Here is a 9,864-nt window from a genome sequence, read left to right on the forward strand (position 1 = left end):
GGAAGGGTGTTCGGTTTTGGTCTCTGCTCACCTTCTCTTCTAAGAGATACTGCTGGTCAAATTCTAGGGAGTAAAACTCAATGGGGAAGTTGCAGGGGTTCCTCACAATCACCTCAGCCTCATCCCCTGATGCATAAGGCAGGAGGGGCCCCAGCTCCAGAACCGAAGGGCTGAATTCCAGGCGTGGCTCCAGACCTTGGCCCTGTGCCAGAAGCACGAGCCTCTGAGTGCTCTGGCCAATATGGAACAGCAGCGATTGGCTGTACAACTTCTAGAAAACATGGAAACAAAATCATCTTTTTTTTTTCCCTCTACAACACACAATGTAAAACTGAGAACCACCAAAGGGACAAAACTTCATGTTTCCTATACAGCTGTAAAATCACCATAGTAGGCACTTACGGGCTGTGTATACAGCATGCTGGGCACTGTGCGGGGGGGCTTGACCACTTACAGCAGGCCTCAGTCTCGTCTTCATGTCGCTGAGTCTCCTGTATGGGTACCACTCTCTGGCACTCTGGGCCTGAGGCGGTCGATGCCCATGGGCAGTAGAGAGTACAGGAGAAAAGCCAGGGAAGTGACACCTTCTGGGATCACTGAGTTCCCCCAACAACTCTCAGGAACATTGCAAGCGTCCCACCTCCCCTGCTCCATAGTGATATTTCCCTCGTTCGGAAGTGATAAGAATCCAGAACCAGGCCAAGGATAGCTCAATTCCTAGTACCACAAAGAAAAATAAAATAAAATAAAGCCCAAATCTTGTAAAGCCTTGCTAGTCTTAAGACACTCTTAAGAACGGCAGGCATGTAACTAATTTTCTTTTAAAGCACGGGGAAGTTGGACATGCTAGTGCACACACTTGTAATCCAGCTGAGGCAGGAGGGCAGAGCAAAGCTTAGGCCAGCCTGGTCTACTTAGCAAGTGCCAGGCCAGCCAGAGATACACGGTGGAGCCCAACAAAAAGCACGAGGAGGAGGAGGAGGTGGTGGTGGAGAAGGGGGGAGCAAAAGCGGGGGAGGAGAAAAAGGGAGGGGGAGAGGGAGGGGAGGATGGAGAGAGGGAAGGAGAGAAGGATGCGGGGGGTGGGGGGAACAAGGGGGACAGAAAGAGAACCTTCAGCATCAGCAGCATTATTGGCAGACTTTGATAGGTAGGAACACAGGCTTCATTTTAGAATGAAATATAAAGTTATTTACTTTTCTGCTTTCCCGCTGCAGATTCTGAAGCATTTCTTCAAAGCTATTACCAGGAAAATGGGAGTTAGCCATATATTGTATAAAAATCACATAGATTTTTTTTCTTATAAAAGAACAGAATATATGAGGCATGATAGTGCATGATTGTAACCCCAGTACTTGTGAGGCCAAGGATTGAGAGTTCAAGGCCATCTTGGTGCTACTTAGTGAGCTCCAGGCCATACTGAGTTACATAAAACCCTGTCTTTGAAAACAAAATCAAAAGGAAAACATCACTCAGATGTCTTTAGCTTTGAATAAAAGTCATCATGGTGAGACTTCTTGAGATCCTCTCCAGTTCTAGGATTTTATTATTCTTGCCATGCTCTCCATTAGGAGTGACTTTGAACTCATGGCATTTATAGAAGAGACATTTATCAGGCTCAGGGAGGCTTTCTGCCAGGAAGTACTGACTACCGCAGTGACTGATGGTAGAAGTTAATAGTTCCTGGGTCACTGATAATACACAGGGGAGTGTGCTGTATGCTCTATTCACTGTTATTAATCTCCTAAATGGCCCTAAGAGCCCTGGTTGCGGCTCAATACTAGCTCATCAGAAATCTCAGTGTCCAGCTGCTTTTAACTTCTGATCTGTAAGAAGGTAAGCACAGGGCATATAGGCTCTGGAACCCGATGCCCTAAGTGGAGTCTCAGCAACGTCTCCTATAATGAAACACATTAATATTTTGGCAGTTGCAATGTGTGGAAACTAAGCAAGATAAAGAAAGGCAAAACAGTATGTCAGTTCAAATGAGATTTTTCTATTGAGCAAGTTTTAATATGAAACTTATGAAATTTCAACCCCCACTTTTTTGAGCTTATTGGATTTCAGAATTGCAATAAGGGAGGTTGATATGGGAATATTATTGCTTTTTATGTTACCTATGAACAAGATGAGGCTTAGTCAGACAAGTGATTTGTTCAAAGATACACAGCCTGTAAATACAGAGGCAGAACGCCACTAATACCATGCTTCTGTGAAAGTTGATACATTACTCATGGCTGCTGAGCCCAACCCACTGGTCCATACAGCAAGTAGGTGAACTTGAAGAACATGCCATATGCAGAACGGGAGGTATGAGTCCCAGACAAGCCTGGGCTTTGACCTCAAAGAGACCCAGAAGGAAGATCTCTACAAAGGCTCATATTTTTTTCAAGCTCACCTCTTCTTTGGGCATGAATTTCACTTGCACATTGGCCCTTTCGCCAGGATCCAAGACTCCAGAAGTGGGTTGGATCTCAAAGATACGAGACTTTGGAATCATCTCTGCCCGTAGTTTCCGTCTTAAATACTTTGGCATGTGCTTATCCATCTGGGTTATAAACATTGGACAATTAGATCACTTATGCGGCAAACAGATCTATTCTACTCACCACTCACAACAGCTACATGTCCTGAGTGCTTTCCAGGCAGGGAATGTGTACCAGAGGCCGTAAGACATCATACCCATTATGACATCTTCAAGTACCAGGCTTAGGGACTGGGAAATGGTTAACACTGAGAGTCCTTCAACAGGAAGTTAAAATGATAGGAGGAAAGGCCTAGAACCCCAACTCTGGCTAAAGTAGAGACGGACAGAAGGGAAACACAACTCACCTTGTTAGTAGGCTGTGGGGTGTGGACAAACCATTCACAAGGAACTTGGAGAGTGTTGGATAGCTGAATGGTTTCCACCATACACTGTCCACACTGAATTGTAGAAAATTCTACTTTGTGGCAAGACAGGGTCATACTTGGAATGGTCACAGTGGCTTGGAGACAGAGGTGAATAGTTGGCCCTCCATACACCTGGAATGGACAGAAAATTGTGGTTACCATGTGGCGTTAGGGGCAGCAGCAGCAGCAGCAGCAGCAACAACAACAACCACCACACAATGTCTCAGGCTGGAGATACAGCTCAGTGATAGACATCTTAGGGTGCTCAGAGCCCAGCTTTTGATCACCCATACTGCATCATCTTGGGGTTCTCAACTGGCTTGGCTGGGACATGGAGGGCCATGTAGTCCCAGTGGGGCACCATACCTTGATGGGAAGAATGACTTCTTTATTCCCCATAGAAAGATTAGCCCCTTGTGGGTCACATCTCACTTCAAATGTCTCTGTCTCACAGTAGGGCAGATTCTTTACACGGTCTAGCTCAGTGCTGAAGCCTAGACCGAGACAAAGGAAAATTATTTTCATGAGCAAGAAAACAGCACAAGGAAGCTGCTCTATGTAGCAGGCTCTCTGGGATAGGCTGACCAAAGTATCTCTGAGTCACCCAGCAACTCCTTCAGCCGGATGAACAGCAGCAATGCTGCTCTAGAAGGCTGGGGCATGAGGGGGTGGGGTGGGGTGGGGTGGGGTGGGGTGGGGTGGGTGAGTGGGTCCTGGTACCTGTGTCATGAAGGACATGCTTCTCTGCATGGAAGGACACTGGAAAGTGGCTGGTGTTGGTGATCTTGATGATGTGGGTTCGGACATCACCAAGCACAATGTAGCCAAAGTCCAGGATGTACTCTGGTAGCTGGACTCTGAAACAATTAAAGGGGCTGTCCTTACTAGTCACTTTCAAGCCAGGAAGGTCACTTTTCCCAAAAAGGAGAGAGCGTGAGTTCTCTCCTGTCTGCAACTTTGTTTTCCAGAGTAGAGAACAGCTAAGGGTCACTAGGAGAGAGACTAGACACTCCATTCATCCTTCAGAAGTCCACATGTGTTTGGCCATTATCCAGCAACACGTTCAGTATGGGTCCCCATGAACCTGAAATGGGGGCCTGTCTATTGGATGTGGTATCCTGCCTTTAAGATCCAGAATTGCCTAGTTGGCTTCACGCGAGGGACGGATGGCAGCTAACACGAGGTGCATGGCTTTCAGTCCCAGGTGATCAATTAGTTTCTCAGGAGACACACAAACCTGTGTGCTTCACCACACTCTGAAGCAAAAGCATCATAGACATGAGAGGGCCCTCACTTGGCTATTTTGCGGCGACTCCGAAGGCTGAAGTAGGTGTCATCCGTGGTACTGGAGGAGATCGCTTTCTGGTGTTCCAGGGCATAGTCTTGGACTATGAGCCGCTCTACTTCCATCTGGAGATGAGCACTTATCTAGAGCGAGAGGAAGAGCAATTCAGAAGACTGTGATAGAACATGCATTTTCTTTGTTTAGTGTTGGTAAGAATTTTTTCCACAAAGGGAAAACTACTGATTCTTTGATCCTTCCATGTTTCAAATGTGTAGTAAGTAAAGATTAGTTTCACAATGAATAAATTCTCATGCACTCATAAAGGAGGAAGGGTCTTTTTAAAAAAATGTTTTTAAAATTTGTTTATTTTATGTGTATGAGTGCTTTGCCTACATGTATTTATGTGTACCACATAATGGTGGTGTCCTGGTGTCCATGTAGTTCAGAAGAAAGCATCTGATCCCCCGGAACTGGAGTCAGGGATGGTCATGAGCCACTATGTGGTGTTAGGAACTGAACTTGGATCCTCTGGAAGAGCAGCGAGTACACTTACCTGCTGAGCCATCTCTCCAGCTCTAAACAATAGAGTTTAAAAAAATGGCTGGATGGGGGGTGGCACACACCTTTAATCCCAGCACTTGGGAGGCAGAGCCAGGCAGATCTCTGTGAATTCAAGGCCAGCCTGGTGGTCTACAGAGCGAGATCCAGGACAGGCACCAAAACAACACAGAGAAACCCTGTCTTGAAAAAACCAAAAAAAAAAAAAAAAAAAAAAAAAAAATGGCAGGGTGGTGGTGGCTCAGCAGGTAAAGAGGCATTTGCTGTGATGACCTGAGTTCAATCCCTAGGTGGAAGGAAGAGCTAACTCCCGAAAGCTGTCCTCTGACTGTCTTAATTGCTCTGTGACACACGCACAGTCCCCTGACAAATAAATATATAATACATATTTTTAAAAATAAAAATGTTTTGACAAAAAATTCTTAAGCATCACAGAACTACTGGGTGTTTTCTCTGCATGACTCCTGCTTCAACGGCCATTTTTATACTCCGATGCAAGGATACAAAGGTAGGATGCTCTGTCCCCAGGTTCTTCGTTACAGTTTTACTTATATGAAGATGTGTGTCTGTGGTTATGTGCACTCGAACACTGAGGTCCACAGCAGCCAGAGGCATTGCCTCCCCTGGAGTTAGTGTTATAAATGGAGAGGTTTCATATTGGGAGGCCAGTGTTTAATGCTGACTCACAACAGTTCCAAATGCTGAGAGTAAGTGATTGTGAGCGCTTAGCTGCAGATGGGACATCAATATTGCATCCCCTCACAAAGGCTCAGGGGACATCTTGGAAGAGGGGGTTGAAAGAATGTAAGATCCAGAGGATAAGGAGGAGTATTGTGAAGGGCTGCCTCTGGACAGAGCATGGCTGTGATGCACATGAACTCACAAGTTCTGTGGTTACTGCACAAGACTCCCATGAGATCAAGTCAGCTAAAAATCCCAGCACGGAGTGGGGAGGGGTTTCCAATGCCCTGCCCCTCACTGAGTAGCTAATGGTGATGGCTGCCGATGGAGGGAGACTTTTCTCGGGGAGGGGTGGATATTGGTAGGATGCTCATGCCCCATTAGATGACTTCATACATATAAACACATGGGCAGCTCTAATTGGACTTGGTTGGTTAAAAAAGGAGCATGAAGTTGAGAGGGAGGTGAGAGGTTGGGGTATTTCAACAGATGGGAGAGATATGGCGGGCTGGAAGGAGTGAGTGGGGAGATGCATATCTGACTAAGATAAATTGTAAATGTGTATGAAATTTTCAAAAATAAAAAGAAAGCAATTTTATGCTCAATAACGGACCATCTGGACTCATTTCTCCACCTCCTTTTCCTACTCACACTTGTTTTTCCTTCTGAGTTTTCTCTCCCAATACGCCTTCTTTATGATGCATCCAAGTGAAACATCATCCCTACCTCATTGCATATTCAGTCAATCCTGAGTGGTTGATCATTCCAGGCCTGGAATATTCCTTGCCTCACATCACCAATGTTTGCACCACAACTACTTCTCACCTAGAATCATCCCAGCAGCTTTAAAAAGCCCCATCCCCTCATATCTGCTCTTACTCCGTTAAGCCCTGTCGTCCTCGTCCCCCCCCCCCCCACCCACAAGACAGCTACAGGGGGGATCTTCCTGAGATGAAAACTCAATTATGCCATAGCACTTCCGGTCCAAACATTTCAGGGGCTCCCTCTTGCCCTCTTTCCTTGAGGAAAGTCCAGATAGCTGCTCCTCTCTTCCGGCTCACCTTGCCTTCTTCTCATGCCCCTCTTTTGCCTTGGCTGTATCTCTTTCCACTCTGTCTCTGGGATGTCCCATGTCATCGTCCCACCCCGCTTTGCACATGCTCTCTTCCTCACACACATTTCTGTGCAAGGTGGAACTGCTCTCACCTCTGAGGTCTCCTCCTCAGGGATTTCATCAGTTATCATCTCATAGTGATTTAGAGAATCATATTTATTGTACTCTTTCTCCATGTTTTTCTTTGCTTGCTCCAAGAAGCGTTCATACTTTTCATTGCCTGTGGAGGCAGAGGGAAGGAATCAGTGGGGTCAGAGGTGTGCTCTGCTTCAAACCTGGCCTCTCAGCTCACGGGGAGCTGAGAAAGAAAGGGAACGTTTTGACACTTCACCTACTGTATTTTCTCTACTTTGGAGGGACAGGTAATCTGTGAGTGAACTGAATTTGTATCTGACCTCACTGAGTTTAGTGACACGGCACATGTCATTGAGGACATGGCACATAAGCTACAAGCTGGTCCTCAAGAGTATGAGACACAAACAGGCCCCCTTGGAACTCTGCTCAGTTCTCACACTAACCCTTCTACACCCTAACAGTCCCTTTCAATGCTGGACGCACTGAGACAGCTGCCACTCTTTCAGTGGCTTTTCACACACTAAGTCCCTCCCAATTAACACAAAGGATATGTTGGGGTCAAGCTACTTTAAATCTAAGTGCGTCACAACACCCGTAATGAAGGAGAGAGACAATTAGCAGAGGGATTTCAGACACTTGGATTCACCAAAAGTCATGGCAAACTCAAATGCTCTGAAGGTAAAAGTAGGTAAAGACATTAAAAAGCCTACTGTGAAACAAGGGAAAATGCTGAAACTGTAGTCAACACTTAAGCCCAACAATGTTCAGATGTGAGTTATTGAAAATTTTTCCTGATAACCACACTCCCTGTGTTATGATGCTAACAGGGAGCTTGATTATCAACCATGAGGCAAAGATCTCCTTCCTGACCTTTGCAGCTGGCTCTCTGTACCTGCAGGGTCTGGATCTACAAATTCAAATATTTATGGACCGAAACTGTTCGGAAAAACAGTGCATCTGTATTGAAGTTGTATAGACTTTTTCTCATTATTTTCTCCTAGCACTTGAGTACAATCACTGGTTCTACACCACTTCTGTTGTATTAGGCATTATAGGAGTCTGTAGGTGGGTTGAAGTATACGGGAGGGTGTGTTTAGGATCCATGCAAATACCATGCCATTTTATGTGGGACTTGTGCATGTGCAGATTTCAGCAGCCGAGGAGGCCCTGGAGCTAGTCCTGGCTGGATCCTGAGGACTCGGAGTATGTGTGTAGCTGGTTATCCTCTGGCCGAAGCTCTACTTACTATTGGGGTGTAGTGTGTCTTAGCTTTATTAACATTTATGTTATATGAAATATAACACAATATAATATGAAAACATACGTTTTCAGGGAGCTGGTAATTACAATTTAATGGATGATCTGGAGCTAGTGAGTTTGTGACTTTAGAGGAAGAGGACTGGGAAGTGGGCGTTAGTCTGAAACACTGTAGGGAGAGTAGATCCAGGGAGGGCAAAGAAGGAAGCCATGAAGAACAAGCAGTTCCTGTTGACCTTCGGTCCTGCCCTGGGTCAGGAAGAGCAGGCTATAAGAGCATCTCAGCCAAGTATTGGGACCTACCAAGGCAGAATTACCAGCCTGGCACAGGATGATGGCTCAGGGCACCCATGGGGCCAGAAAAGGCATGAAGGCAAATAACTAATATGTAACTTCAGCCTCTAAGCATGGCCCCTGAGTAAGGGTCTGAAGGGCGTGGCTGCTTCTGTCAAGGCTCTACTCTGAGAGTTCTAGACCCGATAGTACCCAGACTCTAGCTCCACCATGAAGAGACCGAGCGTGTTATTGGGACAGGAGACTGGGAGAGACGTTTTGGCTGGAAGGAATACACACTGGTCCAAATGCCACTTCTCCCATCTATAGGGAGTTTAATGATGGCAAAACTGGCCAGGAGTCTTAGTTTGCAATGGTCACAGCTTGAGTCAAATTTAACTCTCGTCCCGCACCCCTGGAGACTGAGGCACAGCACAGAAGAGTACTAGAGAGGAAACAAAGTGAGTAGCCACCAACCCTCAAAGATGCAAAGCCAAGCTAAAGAGAACACTGGTAGTTTTTGTCCTCTGGGGATAAGCTACTGGGTGACGGTACCTCGGAGGTTCCTGTGCAGATCAAGGCTGATTCGGGGAAAGATGCCCTCTCCATACAGAGTGATATTTTCTGGGTCCAGATGGGCAATCTGTATCTGGAAGCTTCTCTGAAAGACTTCAGGTATTCCTGGCAAGTAGTAAACTTTCAACACTTGCTCCTTGTTTGAGTGGATAAAACCCTACACGGTAGAGAGACCAGGGAGAGCTGGACAGTGTGCAATGGATTTATGCTTCTTATGGGTGGCTAGACACACCTCCCCTCAGATCTATTCCCATGTACTGTAGGTAAATGACAAGAAAATACAGGGACGCAGGTATCAGAGGGACAGGCGCTGCCCCAAAGAGGAATCCAAGGAACAAACAGAAACATTTTTAATGAGCTCTTTCTTAATGCCTAGTTTTTGAGTTTGTATGTTCTTTACACTAGTCCTCTGTGGGATGAATCACTAGCAGTGATGTGTTCCCACTCTGTGGGCTGGCTGTTCAATCACTTCACATTTTTTTTCTATACAGAAGCTTTTAAGTGTCATGAAAACTCATTTGTCCATCGATGGTCATACTTCCTGTGCTACTGGAGCCTTATTCAGGAAGCTTTCACCTGTACCTACCTGTACACTGAAATATGCTTTTTTCCTTTAGCAATTTTTGCAGTACCGGGCTGGTCTTGAACTCTCAGAGATCCACCTGCCTCTGCCTCCCAGTGCTGGGATTAAAAGTGTGCACCACCACACCCTGCCAGACTAGCAAGTTCTATGTTGAGGTCTTTGATCCATCAGATGTTGAATTTTGTGAAGGGTGAGAGATTAGGATCTAGTTTCATTTTTTTACCCATTGAAATCCAGCTTTCCCAGCACCATTTGCTGAAGATGGCATCTTTTCTCTGATATATATTTTTGGCATCTTTGTAAAAAAAAAATCATATAAACTGTATTTGTGTGGACTGATACCTGAGCCATCAATTCTGTTCTGTCAATTTTTGTGTCTGTTCTGTTTTTTTCTTATGTTACTTTTATCCCTTTGACTCTGTAGTATAATTTGAAAGCAAGTGCAATTCCAGATTAAAACGGTGGAAGTACTCACCTTTGTAAGTCACGAGGGAAACGCAAACTAGGAGGACACCAAGTGTTCCTTTTTTAATCACAAAGCTGGTAAAACTGATCAAGTTTTGGTGAGAA

At 45.5% G+C, this 9,864-nt stretch overlaps 1 protein-coding gene across 1 annotated transcript in view; it reads right to left on the minus strand.

Annotated features, from left to right (window-relative positions):
* The window catches only part of Hydin (HYDIN axonemal central pair apparatus protein), a 362,311-nt gene that overhangs the window by 111,369 nt on the left and 241,078 nt on the right, over positions 1–9,864 (minus strand). Inside the window, exons 29-36 of the mRNA XM_059264008.1 lie at positions 8,691–8,868; positions 6,623–6,750; positions 4,187–4,320; positions 3,613–3,749; positions 3,259–3,386; positions 2,833–3,024; positions 2,399–2,548; positions 32–271 (exon numbers count right to left, since the gene is read on the minus strand). Of these exons, the coding sequence (XP_059119991.1) occupies positions 32–271; positions 2,399–2,548; positions 2,833–3,024; positions 3,259–3,386; positions 3,613–3,749; positions 4,187–4,320; positions 6,623–6,750; positions 8,691–8,868 (1,287 nt within the window). The remainder of the gene's footprint in view (positions 1–31; positions 272–2,398; positions 2,549–2,832; positions 3,025–3,258; positions 3,387–3,612; positions 3,750–4,186; positions 4,321–6,622; positions 6,751–8,690; positions 8,869–9,864) is intronic.

The sequence above is a fragment of the Peromyscus eremicus genome, chromosome 5 (assembly GCF_949786415.1).
Source record: "Peromyscus eremicus chromosome 5, PerEre_H2_v1, whole genome shotgun sequence".
Taxonomy (NCBI): domain Eukaryota; kingdom Metazoa; phylum Chordata; class Mammalia; order Rodentia; family Cricetidae; genus Peromyscus; species Peromyscus eremicus.